The sequence below is a fragment of the Leopardus geoffroyi genome, chromosome B1, assembly GCF_018350155.1.
Source record: "Leopardus geoffroyi isolate Oge1 chromosome B1, O.geoffroyi_Oge1_pat1.0, whole genome shotgun sequence".
Lineage (NCBI taxonomy): Eukaryota > Metazoa > Chordata > Mammalia > Carnivora > Felidae > Leopardus > Leopardus geoffroyi.
The window spans coordinates 199,335,542-199,355,123 of record NC_059327.1 but is presented as its reverse complement, the minus strand read 5'-3'; the positions used below and the strand labels follow the sequence as shown (position 1 = coordinate 199,355,123).

At 51.3% G+C, this 19,582-nt stretch overlaps 1 protein-coding gene across 6 annotated transcripts in view; it reads left to right on the top strand.

Moving 5' to 3' along the window:
- Positions 1–19,582, top strand: part of STX18 (syntaxin 18) — a 123,113-nt gene that overhangs the window by 73,807 nt on the left and 29,724 nt on the right. For 5 of the 6 annotated variants that reach the window (XM_045474568.1, XM_045474566.1, XM_045474571.1 and 2 more), the window contains 3 exons: positions 9,350–9,465; positions 11,227–11,304; positions 11,469–11,535. In XM_045474568.1, the coding sequence (XP_045330524.1) occupies positions 9,350–9,465; positions 11,227–11,304; positions 11,469–11,535 (261 nt within the window). Of the gene's footprint in view, positions 1–8,979; positions 9,098–9,349; positions 9,466–11,226; positions 11,305–11,468; positions 11,536–19,582 lie in introns of those variants that run through there. The other variant, XM_045474567.1, reaches the window with a different exon arrangement.

Genomic DNA, 19,582 nt, shown 5'->3' with positions numbered 1-19,582 from the left:
AGTCGGGGAGGGGTAGAGAGAGCCGAGGGGGCAGAGGATCTGAAGTGGGCTCTGTGGTGACAGCGGTGAGCCTGATGCAGGGCCCAAATTCAGGAACCGCGAGATCATGACCTGAGCCGAAGTCAGACGCTCAACCGACTGAGCCCCCCAGACGCCCCTCAACTTCTGATGATAAAAGTGATGTTAAAGGCATTTATTTCTGCTCAGCTCCCACACAGTGTGCGTCCATGTTCCCAGACAGCTCCGAGCCCTCTCCCTTTGTCGCCCAGTAGAGCCAGCTGCTGGCCCACGGCTTCCTCCTTCCCAGCTGCTCTGCGGCAGATGCACAGATGGACATCCCAGATCTCTGGGGGCCGGTCCCGCTCTGCCACTTACTGGTTGTGTGGCTTGAGTGTCGGAGCTCTGGCCCCTGAGGCTTCTTGGTCCCGACTCATCCATCTCCCCTTTGTGGAAACTCAGTCCTTTACTCATTTTCCCTGCTGCAGCTGCTCTTTGCCACCACGTGCATCCTGAGCTCCAATCCTACCCGTTTGCGTCCCTTCGAAAGAACGTGGGCTCAGGGGGTCAGGCACACCCAAGTTCAGTCCCACTGACGCCCAGTGTTAATCGTGTGAGTGTCTAGAACTCGCTTCACATCTTTGTGCTTATTTTCTTTTTTGTAAAATGTGGATAATGTTCTCGTGAGGATTACATGAGATGCGCAAGCTCCTGGCACATAGAAGTCCCCTGGGGAACGGCAATAGGACTGGAACCCCATGGGACCTATAATGAACTTGTGTGTGTGTGGGGGGGGTGGTCAGTTAATAAAAAACACGCGTCTCCTTCCTGCCCGACAGTGGTGGGAGGGAAGGAGAGAGAGATAGCATGCAGGAGTCAGGTGAACGTGATGAGATGGACGAGTTACCAGCTTTATCACCGGTAAAAATCCAGGGGGGCGGGCAGAGCTTAGGTCTGAGGGCGGGCGGCCTTGTTGAAGGCTCCTGAATTAGACTCGCTCAGCCATGACCGCCACTGAATGGTCACAGGCGCTGGAGCACAGAGAGCGGGGCAGGCCCCTTTATAGCACAGGAGAGAGAGGAAGACAGCAGGACATCTGTTCTCTGTAAGCAAGCAGATCCCGGAGAGGAGAGACAGAACAGAGCCGTGGCTAGATGCGTGTGCGTGTTCGTGCCCGTGCCCAGTGAAGTGCCCTCCCGCATGAGGGCAACAAAACTATACCACTTGGGGGGAAAACTTCCTTGGTTTCTGTTGTTCTTAATAGAACCTAGGACTAGGGGGTAGGCATCCCCTCAGTGACCTGCGTTCTCTCCCAATAGAGAAGGGCCGCCCTTGTCATCCCCCAGCAGGTCCCCCCTCCTGACGGTGTAGACCGTCCACGGCCTGCCTTTGACCACTTCTGCCTCCCAGTGTGCTGGCCTTGGCCAGGAACATTTTAGATGAAGTATGATCATGGAATTGAAAGAAAAATTGCCTTCAGACCCATAAAGCTATGTTAGTTTGACATAATTAGGAAGCTGTAATTTTTTCCATAATGTAGAGCTCAGACTTTATTGACCCATTTAATTTTTTTTTTTTTTTAGTAATGACATTTTACTAGAGCAGAGCAGCACGCAACGAGGTGGCCTCTAGCTGGATCTCTTGAATGATTTTAATTAAAAATAATGTTTCCACTTCTGGTAGATGTACCTTTTCTGCAATGTCTTGGCAACAAAACAATACCACTTGGGGGGAAAACTTCCTTGGTTTCTGTTGTTACTAATAGAATAACCATACTGTCAATTTCCAACTCGAAAGGTTAACGGGTAATGTTCCTAAAGGAACATCACCTTTTAATTGAGTAATCAGTCTTATCAAATTAACCTTTAGACCTTTTCAGTTTCCCTGAGCCGAGTTTCCATTAAATCAAAATAGAGAGTAGGAGGATGTTAATCTAATGTTCTTGGAATTAGTCATTTATAGATCTGCTCCACCCACGGGGTGCGTGTTCACTTGGAGGTATCTTTCTTGTTTATTTGTCCCTGACCCCTTTTCGCCTCCGTTTCTGATGAGAGTGTTTCTAGTTTCTATTGGGGAGGAGCACAAGACCAGAGGCCCGCCTGCTCCTGTTTTCCCTTCCCCGCTCTGCCTGAGGGGCTCGGGGGATGGAGTGCACCTTACGTAGGGCACATTCTGTTAGCATCACCTGGTGTGACCTTGGTTAAACCAAACTAGCTAAGAAAATGAGATGCCAGGGAGGTCCAGGTTCCGATGAGAGTAGGACCATCTGTTGTCCAAGAACCGAGGGGCTTCCTTCTGTCCTTCCAACTCTACCCCAGAAAGTGAGGGGCTGGGGTCAGGGGGTGGGAAGGTGCCTCACGCAGGGAGGAGAGAGGAGACTCACCCGACGCCCGGGACTGAGAGGCCCAGGCCCACTACTCCCTTCTCTCCCATCATCTAGGATGGATGCAGTCACTGCCTTTGCCCCTGAAGTTTTCCAGGGAAGGCTCTGGAAGGGCTCTGCAGGGGGCCCCCTAAGGAGCACAGATGCAGCTGTATGTCAAGCCTGTTCTGCCGTCAGCCTCATGCACCGGGTCGGGTCGTTCAAAAAGCATTTGATTATGATGCACTGATCTATCAGCCTGCCAGATCCTGAGCATTGCTCCTGATGATGCGGATACAGCAGTGAACAGGCAGAAAGTCCTTGCCTTTGTGGAACTCAGATTTTTGTGGGGGAAGACAGATAAACAAAATTAAAAAGTAAACGATACAGAGTGTCAGAGCAGGATAAGTGCTTTTAGGAGGAGGGGGAGGGGACAGTGGCTAGAAAATGTCAGAGAGGGTACAGTCTTATTAAGGTAGGTCAAGGCAGGCCTTATTAAGAGGGGGACGTTCAGTAAACACCTAAAAGAAGGGATCAGTTTATGTAAACATCTGGGGAAAGAACATTCCAGAAGAGGGCAGCCAGCAAGTATAAAGGTCCCGGTGTAGGAGCACGTCTGGAACGTTGCAGGAGCAGCAAGGGGGCTGGTGTGACGGGGCAGGAGGGTTGGGGCCTAGGTGAGGATGAGCTCAGAGAGGCAGCAGGAGCCAGATCTTACAGGCCATCTTAAGGATCTTGTAGCCATTGCACGGACCTTGGCTTCTATTCTAAGGGGGGGAGGCCACTGGAAGGTCTTGTAAGGACGAGCGATAGGACATGACTCACTTTGTAACAGCATCAGTATGGCTGCTGTGTTAGGAGAGGCCAGAACAGCAGACCTGCAAGGAGGCTCCAGTTAAATCCAGGCGAGGGATGTCATGGCATTGCGGACCAGAGACAGAGCAGTGGGTGTGATAACAAGAGGTCAGATTCTGGAAATATTCTGAAGGTCGAGTCAAGGAGCGGGTTTGAGAAGAGCAGGCAGGGGCTCAAGTCGGGGCACATTCGTGACACAAATTCAACATCTGATTGGACGGTTAGATATTCGTGCCTCAAGTTCTCGGAGAGGTTCGGGCTGAGATCGAAGTTTGGGACTTGTGGGCATAAAGCTGGTATTTGCACTACTAAAGCCACAAGACCAGACCAACTCACCCAGCGGGCAGTGTGGAGAGATTTCAGGGACTGGGCCATGAAATGTCCATCTTTAAGTGTTCAGGGGGCTAAGAGGTGTCCACAGAAAGCCTGAAAACGAGCAGTGGGTGAGGTAGGAGGAAATCAGGAGGGTGGTGTCGTGGAGGCCAGAGGAAGAAAACTTGAGTCAGGGAGGGGAAGCCCCCGGTTCCTCCCAGTGTGTGCGGTGTAACTGGGTAAGGGCTGAGCCCCTGTGGGGGCCGCTGGTGCCCTGGGAGCGAGGAGAGTAAAGTCTCCTTGGATTGGGGTCAAGAAACAGTGGTCTGGAAACTGGGGACCTGGGTGCAAACTTACTGGAGAAGTTTCACCTTTAAGAAGAGAGGAATTAGCAGTCATTCTTAGGAGACATGGAATTGAGAGGTTTTGTTTCATTTTATTTGTTTAAAATGGGAGAATAATGCCACATTTGGGGGAAAGATCCATTAGACGGGGGGAAAATGCTATTGGTCACTAACATAGGTAGCGTTCGCTCTGTGCTGGCCCCGACTAGGCGCTGCACGCACATGGTCGATGGTGCAGGGGCGAGAACGAGCATTGCGGGGGCTGCCCTGGTGTCAGGTGGGGCAGAGCTGGTAGGTGGACATCCACCCTGGACGCGGAGTGAAGGTAGTGTCTGCGGGCCCAGCAGAGGAGGCCGGGAAGAGTTGGGGGAGCCTGGGGGCATTCTCCAAAACCGGGAAGCAGTTATCGCTCACCCTGAGGACGGCTTGAGGAGCACTGGGGCGGGGGGGGGGGGGGTGCGCAAGGCACGTGGAGCACACCTGCCCGGCACCGTTCGGGACCCACCTGTTGGAGCCAGTCTTGTGATGTCTGTCTGTCTGATTTCCACTTGTTCCTAAACTCAGCTAAACAGTGTGCAGTTAACTGTTGGTCTTAACACTGGCCACCGCTGTCCTCGGTCTCGTTCCCACTCCCCGGCCTCCTTCCTGGAGCCAGACTTTGCTGAGTGGCCCTCTGAAGGTTAGGATTAAAATGGTCAGATCAGTTTGACAAGACCCGGGCAAGCAGGTGGTTTTTGAGTGCCTGTCACGGGAAAGCGGCCTGTTCCCGCAGTGTCTAGATGGCACCATGTCTTCTGCCCTTTCAGTTGGTCGGCCGTGGCTTGTGGCCTCCGGCCTGCCGCAGTCTGTGGCCACGATACTGAATGTCACAGTGACTTTTCCCTTTTCCTTAAAACAAGAGCATAGAACTTCAGAAAGCCGTCCTTTGTTACTTAAAATCTCCTTTAGTTTCCTCAGATTTTATCATCAAATGATTCTAAAAGCCCATTTGCCCTCGTTCCTTTTTTCAAAACAAAGTGTCGGTCATGGAACATTTGGTCTCCAGATCAGTACTTCTGTCCTTTTAAACTGCATTATAAGGACGAGCCTTAATGGCGGTTTCTTTCTTCCTTACTTCCAGCTGTTTCACTCCTCCGTGTTTTCTACTAATGTCTGCTGCTCACCCAGGCCCCAGATCCCCGGAGCTGATGAGGCTGTGCCTCCAACATCTCTTCCGTCCCTGACAGCTTTATGTCTCAGATCTGTCACCTCTTCCCAGTCCCTGCCATCACCCACACCCTGCCCAGTGCCCCTTTCTTAAATTTCAGCCCAGCAGAAAGGTGCTAGCACCTGCCTCTTACACAGCGTAGGGAGACAGAGATGAATAAGGCAGGATTCTCTGTCTAGTTTCCATAACCCGTTGACTGATCTTCCCCCTCTATTCCATCTAATGAGATACTGCCGCGTTGATCTTCACGAGGCTGAGCCCTTCGATGGGCTACAGAATGCAGTTCCTTCCGCTGGCCCTGGAGACCCACCAAGAGCTCATAGCTCTACCTGTTCTGTGCTCTGGCCAAATCGAACTGCTGACTGTTCTCCAGATAGGCTCGCTCTCTCCTGATTCCATCCCGTTACTTAGTAAGAGTGTCCACTCTGGTCTCCCCATGGCCACGTCCTGCCTTTCAAGATTTGGTTCATAGATCACCTTCCTCCCTGTCAACTAGTGGGAAAAAAGCGTCCTGTCTTCTGAACTCTTCCCTTTTGTGACATGAGAGAACCCCTGGGTGGTGGTTAAGAGCCAGGAGGCCTTGGTTCAGATTCCAGCTCTGCTAATTACTAGTTGTGTGACCTTGGCAAGTTACTTAACCCCTCTGTGCCTCAGTTGCTTCGTGTGTAAAATGAAAAGTGTAATAGTTCCCACCTCGTAGAGTTTTGAGAAATAAATGGGGAAACATATGCGAAGCGCTTAACACAATGAGTTGTATTCATGCGCGGAAGGCGTTACATAACCGTTCGCCTTTGTGATGTGCGAGCATATGTGTGAGCCCGTGGATGTTGCCCATCATGATGTAGTTTACTGAGAGCAGGGTCTGTGTTCACATCTGAAGCCCAGACATTAACGGGGTAATTCCGTGCCGTCTGTTGGGCGTATACTGTGGACAGGGTTCTGTGCTTGCCGCTATGTAATATTTATAGCAAAAATAAGACTGTAGCCTTTAACATTTGTCCGTACCTTTTTAGTAACCTTTGAAACAGAGTAGAAAATCATTTACACTCTTCTCTCTCTTCCTTACCCTCAGGAAGCATTTAACTGCATATTAAAGTAATGGGCAGAGTGCCAGCGGTATTCTGTGATTTTGAACTTGCCCCTTTTTAACATACAGATCAAGCAAATAATTTAAAAAAATACATATATTCTTTTAGATTTCTAAGCCTGTAAATAAACTTCCCAGTTTCTTCCTCCTTTCCCCCTGAAGTAAATTGACTAGTCCAGACCTATATACCTAACATGGTTTCCTTTCATTGAATCTAATATTTCGGTAAATTGAGGTCTGTAATGAAATTACGCCGCTGTACCTCGTAAAGGAAGTAAATAAAATTAAAGTTTGATGAATTTCTATATACGTGTCCTATGAGAATATATATTTTTTGGAATTTATTTGCCAGATAGTTAACCTTTTCAAAATAGTAATAATTTTGTTACTGTGATACTTAATGTGGCACCAGCAAGCCTTCATCACTTTGGACGGACATGTTTCAAATGGCCATTATGTAGCTGGTGCTCTTTTTAAATTATCACAGAGAAATAGGAGTTTGAACTTTCTTCCACGTTGGCTCTGTGTCCTCACCTGTCATGTCCTCGGGTCCGCGTGCCGCCTAAACATCTGTCTCCCCCCCCCCCCCCCCCCCCCCCGCCACCCGCCACCATGCCTGCTGTGCTGGGCGCCCTGGGCTTCGCCGCATCCCTGCACGTCCAGTCAGTCCTCAGCCTGTTCGGTGTTTCTCGGATCTGCTGTGCCTCCTCCCCACCAACGTGGCCTCAGCCCGGGGTCTCTTCATGTCTTCCCATAGCCATGACCAGGCCACCTGGTTCTGCTCTCATCTGCCTCCAGGCCAGCCAGCGCAGAGAGCCCCCGCACGAAGTGCAGATTCCTCCGTTTAACATCCTCCTTGGGCACCTGCGTGGCTCAGCCGGTTGAGGATCTAATTCCTGATCTTGGCTCAGGTCGTGATCCCCGGGTCGTGGGATTGAGCCCCACGTCGGGCTCTGTGCTGACCATGGAGCCGGCTTAAGATATTCTCTCTCTCTCTCTCTCTCTCTCTCTCTCTCTCTCTCTCTCCACCCTGTCCCCTGCTTGTGTGCTCGCTCTTTCTCTAGAATAAAAAAAAAAAAAACCCACATCCTCCCATGACTGCACCAGCAGGCCCCAACCTCTGTATCCCAAGGGCTCCTCTGCAGCTGACAGCGGATGGAGTATTTGTGTGGTCGTTGTGTTTGGGGGGAAACCTATCAATGCTGGAGAAGTAGCTGTTGCAGGTTCAGCACAGTTTTAAGTGAACGTGTATTTATCGAAACACTGTCCGTGTTCCTTTGAGAAATAGTGTCGACACTGCTCTACGTTCACTGGGGAGACACCGACTGTGCACGTGTCCCTGCAGCGACTCGAGGCCCCGAGGGCCCCATAGCGTGGACGCTCAGTCTGTGGCGACCGCCCGGTGTACTCCTGTTTTCCCTTCCACACTCAAGATTAGCCTCGCGTAGACCGTCTGTCGTGTGGTGATTTGGACACTGACCCGTGGGCTGGGGATTTGTAGCAGGTCTTTTTCGCCGTCCCCTGTGGGAGTGTCCCCCGCTGTGCCCGCCTGGCACCGCCCTGCGCAAACTGACCTCTCCCGCCTTGGGCCCCACTGTCCACTTGCAGACCAGCGCCATCCAGCGCAGTTGCTCGTGCCCCTTCCTCCTCCCCAGGTACCTGTGGCCTGGTACCTGCCCTGTGCGGGGATCAGAAATAAGCCTTGTTCAGCTTTGGACCCCTGACCCCTGCCGCAGAGCCAGCCTATGGGGTTTAGTATAAAAGTGAACGAATGGATGAATCGCAAGGATCAAATAAGTAAGCGAAATACGCGTAAGGCGTTGAGAGTAGAGTCTGGCGCAAAACTACCTGTTCAGCTACCACGTGCGGGACACCGTTTTAGGTCTTGGGGAAACAGAAAGGAAAAAGATGAAATCCCCACTTTCGTGAAGCTGACGTTCTCCTGGGAGGAGAGAGACGTCACTACTTCGGGGAGAAGTAAGTGTATGAGGCCAAGGAAGCCGGTGAGGAGGAGATGGCAGGGGAGGAGCAGTGCGGTCTGGAGTGTCCCAGCCTGTGTCACAAAGCAGAGCAGAAGGTAACTCTGGAGCTCAGAGACAGCAGCGTAATCCCCAGCACAGGCGCTGAGAATCGGTGACAGGGGCCGGTGCCGGGGCGAGCCAGGGGGTGGACACGGAAGCCGGCTGTGATCAGAGATCCGAATGCGGAGGAGGCGCGTGCACGGCTGCGGGAAGACCACCCGCCGGATGCGGACGTGGCAGGCCGCGCAGGGTCGGGGGCGCGCGTGGTTGATCGGGGGCAACAAAGCAGCCGGTGCGGGCGGGGTGCAGGGCAGGAGGGTGAGTGTCAGGAAGTAGGTCACACGTCAGGCCGGGCCGATGGGGACTTGGTGTTTTATCCCCGGTGAGGATGAGTGGCTGGCAGGGCTAGCGGATGGGGACGGAATGAACTGAGTCTGCACATTATCCGAGGTCCCTTTTGACCTGATATTTTGTGACCCTAAATTCAGTGATAATGTCTCGAGTGTTTCATTCGAGTGTTAATAATAATGCTGCCACCCCTGCCCGGCTCTTAGGAAGACGAGCGAGACACTAGAATTACAACGTTTTGAGTTTCACGGCGCTGCGTTATCGCAGGCGAGCGCCCTTGCCAGCTCAGTCACGTTTGAGGTTTTTAACTTAGTATCAGGGGGAAATGAAATGGTCTGAAAGCCCTTTAATTGTGAGTTTCCGAGACGGTGTGTGGAAAGACGGCAGCCTGACACCTTTTCGCACGCACCCGCAGGGCCTCCACGGCACAGGCCTCCTGACGTTCGTCGACTTCTGCCCTCGTGTTATGGGAAAGCCTTCAGTAGCTGCCCCTGTTCTTAAAGCGAGAGCCCACATGCCTGCCAAGGCCTGCTCGCCTCGCCCTGGCCGGACTGGCAGCCGCAGGTGGGTCTCTGCAGGAAGCTCTGCCTACCTAGCGGCCTTCGCCGGTGTTGGCTCCGCTATTTAGCCCCTGTTTCTCCCACCTCACAGCCTGGTCGGTTCCTCCTCCCCACCTCCGGTCTCAGCATAAACGTCACGTCCGCAGGGAAGCTCTCTCTTCCCTTCCCGCCCTGTCCACACAGCAGTGGCGGTCATTTGCTGCTGCTCTCACATTTTGTCTCCCCTCCCCACCTTTTTATTTTTTTCTCTTTTTAGCCACATCATGTCTGAGTACGGGAGGATGACAGACACAGAGCGAGACCAGATAGACCAGGACGCTCAGACGTTCATGAGGACCTGCTCTGAAGCGATTCAGCAACTGCGAACACAAGGTGAGGTGCTCTGAGCCGCCAGCGCGACTGATCGGACGAGGCTCGTGCGCACAGCCGGCTGACGCTCTGTCTTGTGTCCCTGCTCAAGTCTAGGTTTCGGGACTTTAAAATTCTTCTTTTCTTGATCAGCGTGTTAACCTAAGCCGTTAAAAGTAGGGAAGAGGCCGTGGTTCGGGTTACACGGGTCGGGGAGGGGGTAGCAAGGACCTCTCCAGGCACAACCAAACATTTCCTAAGGGTGCCGGGGCACAGCGGACGGATGGTGTGTGCGTGCCTGTGTTGTGTGTGGCGTTCAGGGGGCCGTGGTCGATGCACGTGGAGGAGGACAAAAGAGGGTCATCTCCGCGCTCTAGCTGTAGTATTGGACTTTGGGATCCAACTGTCGTGCCGAAGAGGAGGGCTGTGGAGCCAGGGGGGGCTGATGTGCCCACCCCAGCCCCACCACATTCTGCCCAGACGGCTTTGGCAAGTGACTTGACCGCCTTAGGCCTCAGTTTCTTCGTCTATAAAATGGAGACAGTGCCAGGGCGTATCTCTTTGGGTTGTTACGAGAATTCAGTTGAATTCAGCCCATGCTTAGAGCCGTAGTTGGCACTTGGGTTATTAGTCACTTGCTTCCACTGATGTTTCACTTTTATCGAGGCAGTGAGATAGCTTCCCAAATCGTATATCCTCCTGGATTCTTTCGTAGCGTGCTTAGACGGATACAGATTGCGTGAAATAGCCCAAAGTTCAGAGTGGGCAGATGGCTGCTGTGTTCTTGACACTGACTTCTACTTGGGAAGCTTCCATCACAGCCCTGAAGGGCCATTGGAGTCTGACGACAGCTATGGGCATTCTTGCCCGAGAAATACACGTACACCCAAAATTTTGTGTGCACTCTCACGGATCCGCTGAATCGCTCAGGGGAATCTCAGGTTACGCAGCCGTATAATAAAAACGTGATTCATGTCCTGTCCCCCTAAGGGCCTGTACATTCATTGAAATCACCTAGAAAATACATGATTGTGACTAAAATCAGCAATTAGGTACCAAACCGTGTGAGCTTGGGCTTCTTGTTGACTGAACCGCGGCAGTTTCTTTGTGCTCAAAGAAAGAAAGAAACAGGGCTCCAAATTGCCTTTGGGATTAGCAGTAATATATGCTAAGTGCTGCCAGAGGGCCTGCCCGCCGTAGGCACCCGGTCTCCCAGTGAGTGGGAGCTGTCCTGCCAAAATGGATGGCATGGACTCGAAGACAATGTGATAGTTGCAGAAGCCGGGCATCCTTGTGGCTAAGACAGTCCAGGAAGGTTTCCTTGAGAAGGAAGGCTTACCTCCAGGTCTGAGGGGTGCTTGGAACATGAATGGCAGAAGGGGAGGACGGAGCATTCCAAGCTGGAAAACAGCACCGACCGGCCGGCTGGTGTGTGGTTTGAGTTTGATTTAAACATGTTCCTTGAAGGTCAGCTTGAGCATTGGATGCTGTTAGTACAAACGGGGTCAGCTCTCCAGAAGTGAGCCACATCGAGTACGAGCCCTGCGTGCTGTAATAAACCATAAATTCTTTGACTGTAGTTTTTCTACAGGTTTAATCTTTTACTCGTGCAAAGCCCAGTAAATCTTACTCTTTTACAAATGGAATGGCACTTGACAGACGGCTTGTTTTATAGCCGTATTTTTAAAAATACTTTCAATAGAGAAACTGTTCTAAGGAAGCTGATGAATTGTTCTTCCGTGTAATTGAATACAGAGACCTGACTGTTGTCCTTTTCTGTTCCAGCCCACAAGGAGATACACTCCCAGCAAGTGAAGGAGCACAGGAGTGCCGTTTTGGATTTCATTGAAGATTACTTGAAAAGTATTTCATTTTATCTTAAGGGTCAAATGCGGCATTGCACGATAGACGTGATGCAAGATGTAGCTTTGCTAGCTGAAGACCGTAGTGTCTCATTATGTTTCGTGACACCCTTGCCTGACAAGCGGTTTTAAATGGTCTCTGTTCTGGTGTTTTCCCTACAACAGGAGTTTGTAAACTTTACTCAGAACAAAGAGCCATCCGAGTTAAGCGAGTGGTGGATAAGAAGAGACTGTAAGTATTGTCTCTGTTGGTGTTCCTTAATTAATAATAGTAATAACGACAACGGACGTTTGTAGAGTCTTCATGCTTTACAATGTACGGAGCTCGGGTGTCCTCGGAAAATGCCATAGCCAGGCCTTACTGAGCCCTGACTGTGCTGGGCACAGTACCAGATTCGTCGCGAGCTCGCAGCTGCCCTACGGGGCAGGTACTGTTGTTATCCCCGATTTCCGGACGGGGCGGCCGCTGTGGGGCGGCTGTGGGGAACTCGGGAGGTAGCAGCTCTGCGGTTCGAGCCCAGGCTGTGTGGTTCAGAATTCACACGCACGCCCATCCTGTGTAGATAACCCTGTGAGGCTGGCGCGGTTTTAGCCATCTCACGTCTTTCTCTTTGCGCCCCCCTTCCCCGCTGCCTCCCCCATGCCGCTCCTCGTGGTCTCTCAGAGTGTTTTCCTGAGGCCGGAGCTTGGGTGCAGCAGCCAGTGAGGCCCCCCCCCCCCCCCCCCCGCCAGCTCACCCGCGGCACGCACCTCCCTTCTAACAAGGCACCCGCTCGGTGCCGGGCGCTGTCATGAACCCTCTTTGGCAGGTGAGGACATTAGAGCCCCAGCAGGTTAAATGACTTGCCCAAGGCCACACAGCCAGGAAGCAGCAGAGCCACGCTTCGGTATCTCCCGTGGCACGTGTCTGTCCCCCGAGCTGTCCTCCCTGGAGGAGCACGTGCCGGCTTGTGGGGCACAGGGACTCAAAACTGCTTCCCCTCCAGCTGCCCAGCCTGAGACAGGGTTCTTAAATGAGCGAGGAGCGAAGGTCCGGGCTTCAACTCTTGACCACTTCTGAACCGGTCTTGAGAAGACTGGAGGGTGTTCTTTCAGAAGGTAACAGTACGTACTATTGGGCGGCAGCTTTTCTTAATTCCGATTGTGTCGAGACCCCCAGCGCCAGCCCCGGTTTGGTGCTGCACTAGCAGGGCCTGTGGGACTCAGGGCCGAGATCTGCTGCGGTGAGAGGGCACGGAGAAGACGGCGAAGGGCACCCAGGCGAGGTGCAGAGGAAGCCAGGAGCAGGCTTCTAAGGGTCCCCTCCAGTGGAGTCACACAGGATGTGACTTGTGACCACTTGTGTGAACTGGCCACTGGGGAAGCTTATTAGAAGCTCACTGGCCCAGGGATTTTACTGGGGGGCTGCTCACAAAGGCGCCTTCTGCTTGGCACTTACCAAAATTCCAGACTCCCAGAAGGAAAGCCCGTGTTCCGCATGAACAACACTGTTTGCACAACGGTTCAAGCACAGGGAACCACTCTTAGCAGTTAGGGTTGCGGGAACCCTCCCGAAGTCCCAGTTCCCAGACACCAGCCCAGGGCTGAGCCTGTGCACAGGTCTTTCCAGAGAGCAGTCTCTGGCCTGCACGGATACTTGTCCCCACGCTGGTGAGACGCATTTGAAATTGTAAATGCCAACAAGTGGAAGCATTTGCAGGGGATACTAAGTGGATACGTTAATGTGTTACCTGTCGGCAAATAATTACTTGTTTATTACACAAGGCAATGAGGAGAGGCAAGGAGAGAGAGAGAGAGAGAGAGAGAGTCTCTGCCCTCAAGGAGCTAAGACTCAGGCTGGTTGCTATGGAAACATGAAAAGGTAGCCAGTTTCATCAGGATGTCTCATAACTAATTAGCAAGTTCAGAAGGGGAAACGGTGCGATCGAGTAGCACAGCATCGTGCCTCAGAGCTCAGACTCAACGCCAGACAGCCTGTGTTCCTGTCCCCCCTCTGCCACTTACCAGCTGTGTGACTTTGGGACGATTGCTTGACTTCTCTACGCCTTCGTTTCCTTACTCGTAAAGTGGAGAAATTCAAAATACCTACGTTGGTGGGTTGTGAGAACAAAATGCATCGGTGTATGTAGGGCAAGCGTTCACATGTGTTCATTTGGACTGTTACCTCCGGTGAAGCGTTTACCGCGTCTTTACCAGTGTGTCCACTGATTTCATCTGATCCCCAACATTTGATCCTCCCTGTTAATATTAAGTATGAGCATCTGGTTTTGTAGAGGAGATTGAGGCCCAGGGAATCTGGGTGACTTGTCCCACCCCCCACAGCCGCAGCAAGGTTTGAACACCAGGGCAACGTGGCGGATTTCGCAGACAGCAGGCTTTGCGTTGGATCCCAGAAAGGGACGACAGAGAAAGCAGGCAGTCCAGGCTTGGGGAGGGGTGTGGGAGGAGGGGTACCCAGAGCCGGCCCTGAAGAAGAAGAGTGGGCTCTGGCCGCGTGTGACTTACCGTCCACACCGGGTGGCGGTCACTCTGCCTCCCAGCCACCAGCCGGAGAGGCGCCCGTTTCTGCTTCCCCAGCCAAGCGGACCCTGGCACTTGAGACTCAACAGGCATCCCGGGTCAAGTGAGAACGGGCTTTTGCTGCCGCCGCCTCAGTTCTTGGTTCTCAGCGGAGATTTTGACCAATTAACGTCAGTCAGATGGGAGTTGTTCTCATTTCCACAAGTCAAGTACAGCCTCGTCTCCTGCCGGATAGCTGCCCTGTGCCAGTTACTTGGAGCAAAAGACCTTGAGGGAAATAACTGTGTGACCCTCACAGTGTAGTCCAGCCTCCTTCTAGTTCTTTCCTCACCTTGTCCCAGAAGACATTGCCCAAAACATGCATGAAATTTTACCACTCTCTTGCTCCCCCTGTCTTACCAAAGCAGAGCTTCGTAGCATGGCATTCAAGGCTCGTGATTGGACAGCGGCCTTTGCCTCTTGGTCGGTCCCTGTGGATCTCTGCTCTGACCATACGTGACTCCCTCTGTGTTCTGAAGAGGCCTTGTGCTTTGAAGCCCTCATGCCTTAATGCTCACTGATTTCTCTGCCCAGAACGCCTTTCACGGAACCCTACATCTTCTGTCCTCCCTTCCCTCCTCTGGCAAGCAAACTGATTTATCCTTCCAGCCCCAATTAGGATGCTGCTTGCTCTCCAGAGACTTCCTGGCTCCCGCAGGCCGTGCTGCTGGCTCCTTTCTGTGTGGGTCCCCTGCTCACCGTCATGGCCCGTGTAACTCACATGCTCTCGGAGGGCTGCCGTCGCACCACCCGAGCCCATTACGTGGCACCATGCCTGGCCTGGCCTGGGGAGGCCACTCACTGAGGGCTCTCGAGTGAAAGAGTGACAGGGTGCCTGAAGATAAGTTGACTGTGAGGGTTTTTAATCGTCAAGTCGGATCTGTGGGAACTTTGCTTTTGTATTATTTTGTTTTGATTGGTGATGGTTATTGATAAAAATCATTCTCATAAAACGGATTCGAAAAACCCAAGGGCTCATGTTTTATGGCAGTGTTGTTACTATCATGTTTCTTTCGTTCTAGGCAAAAGTAAAGCCTATTTATTAGTTAAGGAAGTGCTTGTTTTCAATCTGTCATAGTATAGGATAAAAGATACTCTATGCTGGTGTTTTTTTCCAGACAAAAGGTGATGGCACACTAATCTCTCCTATCAAAGGGCACTTACTTGGATGAGATGTTTGCTCACGTAGCCTGAAGTAGTCTCAGCTGACCTTTCTGCAGTTCCCTGTCTATGTTTTCTTAGAAGGGTACCACCTTTGTTAAATGTGACTTTTTTCTTCCATTCCCCTGGCAACTGTACAGCAAAAGAAAAAAAAACAAATACGAGATAGAGATCATGTATGTTCCACAAAGCCTGAAATATTTACCATCTGGCCCTTTACAGAAAAAGCGTCTCGACCCCTGGCTTACAACAGGCTTTCTGAGGTGAAGGACCGCTTTTTTGTTGTTTGTTCTTTGCCATCCATCGTGGATGGAGGTGTATTCCACTGCACAGGTCGGGTTCACAGCTTGGGGCGCGGGCGACCCTGCCACCATAGTTTGAGCTGAACTGATGAGCAGGATGTGTTTCTGATGAAGGGGCAACGTCAGATCGCCGTAAATGTCTCTGTATGTTTACTCTGTGTTTTTATCCTCGTCTTGCAGCAGACCAGTAGCAAACAGTCGGTAGCCTGGTGCTGGTCTGCGGAGCCCCCTTTGTGCGGCCCTGGCTTGGTGCCCAGTAGATACCTGTGTGGGTGCGGAGATGACTTGCTCAAGGTGGCGTGAGGTTCTCCTGCTGTGGGAGCGCACGGTGCCTGTGCCAGAGGAGATACCTTCGTCTGAAAGTCACTTTTGAAATGAGGGAACGATACTGAAAATATCTTTTTTCTACCTAGAGCCTTTGTTGGGGCAGAAAAGAAGTGTAAGAGCCATACTTAACTCTGGAACATTAATCACTTTTCTCTAACTTTTGTATAAGGGCAAGAAGTTGTTCCACACGTTTTCTTGTTTCAAAACTGAAAAATCTGTTTCTCTCCCTCTTTCTGCTCTTCTCAAATTTTTTTTTTTGTTTTTGTTTTTTGAGAAAGAGTGAGGCTGCAAAGGGAGGGAAGGGGGCGAGAGAGAGAGAGCGAGAGAGAGAAAGAAAATGAATGAATGGAAATATGTCACGTAGGCCCAGCGTGCGTGGGGCTCCATCATCATGATCTGAGCTGAAATCAAGAGTTGGATGCTCAAGTGACTAAGCTATCCAGGCACCCCTGTTTTTCTCAGATTTTAAATAGAATCCCAAGATTTTCAAATAAGGGATTTGGAAACAGATGTTGGCCAGGTGGAAACTGTGTTGATTGCAGTTAGGAAATGAGCAGCCTTCAGTTAGAGAAATCAATTTAAATAAATCATGGGATATAAACTGATCATTCTGATGACTTTTTAAAAATTGCTTTTTTCAAAGTGCCTTCAACTAGTTAATTTGTAATTTCCCTGAGGATTGCAAGAGACATTCTGTGTATAATGAGATCTGTTTTTATCACTGTTAAAAAAAAAAAAAAAGGCTCTCAGCTTTGTCTACTGCATTGTAATCTTTTATTCATTTTAAATTGAAAACTGGCACATTAGCATACTCTCCACACAAAGGATCACAGACATTCCCAGAGCCCTTTATTTAAAAGTCAGTTAAGCCCTTCTTCCTCAACAATTCAGTCCTGCAGCCCCGGGGTGGGGCAGGGTCAGGTGGGTGTGTAAAGCGGTGGGGGCCACAGCTCAGAAGGGTAGGTCAGGTCCTGAGCCTGAGTTGGGGGGGGGGGGGTGCACCCTTGTGGGGGAAGAGTAGCAGTGGAGATGACTCTTTGGTTATATAATAGGAGGATTGGTCAAACAAGTGAATACATAAGGATGATGGAAGCCGGTTTTGCACATTCCGGGAAGTGAAAGGGATAAAACCAGAATGAACCCTGTGGTGTTAGATTGGAATGAAAGGTACGGGTGTGAACTCATGGTTTGCAGTTTGCATAGATAGATGCAGAACTAACTATGGTTGTAAGTGAGTATGTATGTGTAGGTGTGCCAATGGCCTGGAAGCAGGGACACCCCAGTAGCCATAAGCATACTTAGCATTCAGATCTTGGCTTCTAAGTAGCAATTTCAGCTTCCAGGAACCAGAGCTCCTTGCAGAAGTGGCTCCGTCTGGGGCCAGAGGAGGGAAAAGTATAAAATGAGCCTGGAACCTTTGTCATAGCAGGCAGCAGGGAAGGGCTCAGAGGATGATGGGGACATGGGAAAAGGACAGTGAAGGGGCTTCGACTGGCCAAATTTGAGACAGTTTGAGCATCAAATCAATGCTAGTAGCAGAAGATAACCTGAATAAAATAGGACATCTTGCATCCATCTAGATAGGAATCCGTAAGTGAGTGCATTGAAGGTTTGGCATTGATAACTCCATCGCATCAAAGCACTCCTTCCCCCAGTACTCAGACTTACAAAGGGGGAAGAGTAACTTCCGCAGTGGGGAAGCCTGGCAGCCACCACCTTAACCAAGTGACGGAGGGAAATCTGGGACAACCTGCTGGGAGGCCCTGGGGAGAACGTAGATGAGTGTCACTCTTTTATGCCAAAGATGCATAATCTGTCTCCAACCGTGGGGAACAGCAGACAAACCAGACAAACGCAAGCTGAGGGGCTTCTTAGAGGATAGCTGGCACGTTATTGTGTCTCAAGGTCATGAAACTAGGGGAAAGACTGAAGAACTGTTTACACCAGAGGAGCCTAACAAAAAATGACCACTGGATGCACTGTGGTCTAAAGGATGTCCGCGAGACAGCTCGTCCAGTTAGAATGGGGTCCAGGGAAAGGCTGGAAGTCACGTGTCGACGTGAAATTCCCGATTTTTGATGGTTATATTCTGGTTGTATCAAAGAAAGCTCTTGTTTTCAGGGAATCCTGAAATACTCAGAGGGAAAAGGGCATCAGGTTGGCAATTTACCGTCTGATGGTTCAGGAGAAAGCGTTCTTTGTACTCAAGATTTTTGTGCATGTGATTGTTTCGCGACAAAATAAAAGCCTACAAGATCCCTTGTCACATTTATTAGGATAGCCAAAATAAAAGTGACAGGTGTTGGGGGCGGGGGTGTGTGTGCAGCAGCTGGAACTCTCACCCACGGCTTCTGGGAGTATAAAAGAATTCTTTATTAAATAGCCAAATAGTTCTCCAGAGGGCAGGGCCGTCCTTGACCCAGAGGTCCCACTGCTGGCTTCCCTGTGCCTCCATATACCCTTGTGCCCTTATGTGCTTGGCAGAATATCGCTCCTCTCTCAAGAGTGCGCCCAAGTGACCGCTCTGCGAAGCCCCTCGTAATTTCTGTGCTCGGAGTTGGCAGTAGAAGGAATTTGTAAAATACTTACATTTTACATGGTACTTTTTTCATCTACCGTTTCATTTAGCCTTTGCAACAGCTTTGAGGTGCGATATTACTTCTGGAAGCCAGGTTTCTCATCGTCACAGACGTGAGGAGGGGAAAACCAGGATGAAGATCTGTTTCTTTGGGTTGGAACGAAAGCTACTGAAAGCCACTTTACAGATAAGGCAACTGAGGTCCAGCGCTTAGAAGAGTAGCCAGGAGAGTATCGATTGTGTGCCGGCCTCCCCTGCTGGGTACGGCCTCGCGGATGGTCCCAGTCTTGGCGAGAACGCTTTTAGAAGGCGCCGTCTTCTCCATCTTGCAGATGAACAAAACTCAAAGAGGATTGGGGAGAAAATGGTCACACTGCTGATAAGCGGCAGGCTAGAACTCAAGCTCCCTCTCCTCTCCAAACCCCATTTCTAAATGTACCTTTCTCGGTCAGCCAGACAGTGTGGTAAGGACCGTGTCTCTGACCGCCGTGGGACTTGTGGACCCTGTCGGCCTAGAGGGTCTTCTTAGAAGGGCGGCAGGTTGGCGCTGCTGAGCAAACCGCCGAGGAGAAGGCCACCCATCGCTCACACATGCGGCTGCCACCCCCCTCCCCACCCTCTCCCCTGCCGGTCTGTCAGGCCTCCTTAAATCATCCCGCACTCCCCACGCAACACCGACCTGGGAGACCAGCCCTGGCCGGGCCAGCAGTCGGAGGCCGCACTGGGTCCCTTGCACAGACTAGAGAGGGGTGGCCCCTCCCCCGGAGTTTTTTTTTTTTTTTTTTTTTTCAACGTTTATTTATTTTTTTGGGACAGAGAAAGACAGAGCATGAACGGGGGAGGGGCAGAGAGAGAGGGAGACACAGAATCGGAAACAGGCTCCAGGCTCTGAGCCATCAGCCCAGAGCCCGACGCGGGGCTCGAACTCATGGACCGCGAGATCGTGACCTGGCCGAAGTCGGACGCTTAACCGACTGCGCCACCCAGGCGCCCCTCCCCCGGAGTTTTAAAACTGTTGATGGATTGTGTCAGCTGGTTTCTTCTGTCCCCATTGGTCTGCACCTTGGCAGAAGAAAAAGTGCGTGTAGCTTTGGGACTGCACAAGACGTTTTCTTTATGAAACCACTCTGCCTTTTCTTACTACGCGGTCACGTAGCCGTAGCGGTGCTAGTTAGGGTGGTAGGAACAGCCAGCTTGTGCAGCTCTTCGCATAGGCTGTGCAGGGTGCTCAGCATTTGCATGCTCGGCATTTGCATACTCAGCATTTGCATACAAGCCAGTAGAAGGTACCATGTTGAACAGAAGTAGTCAGAACTGGGGAGCCCCTGGGGGGCTCCGTCGGTTCAGCATCT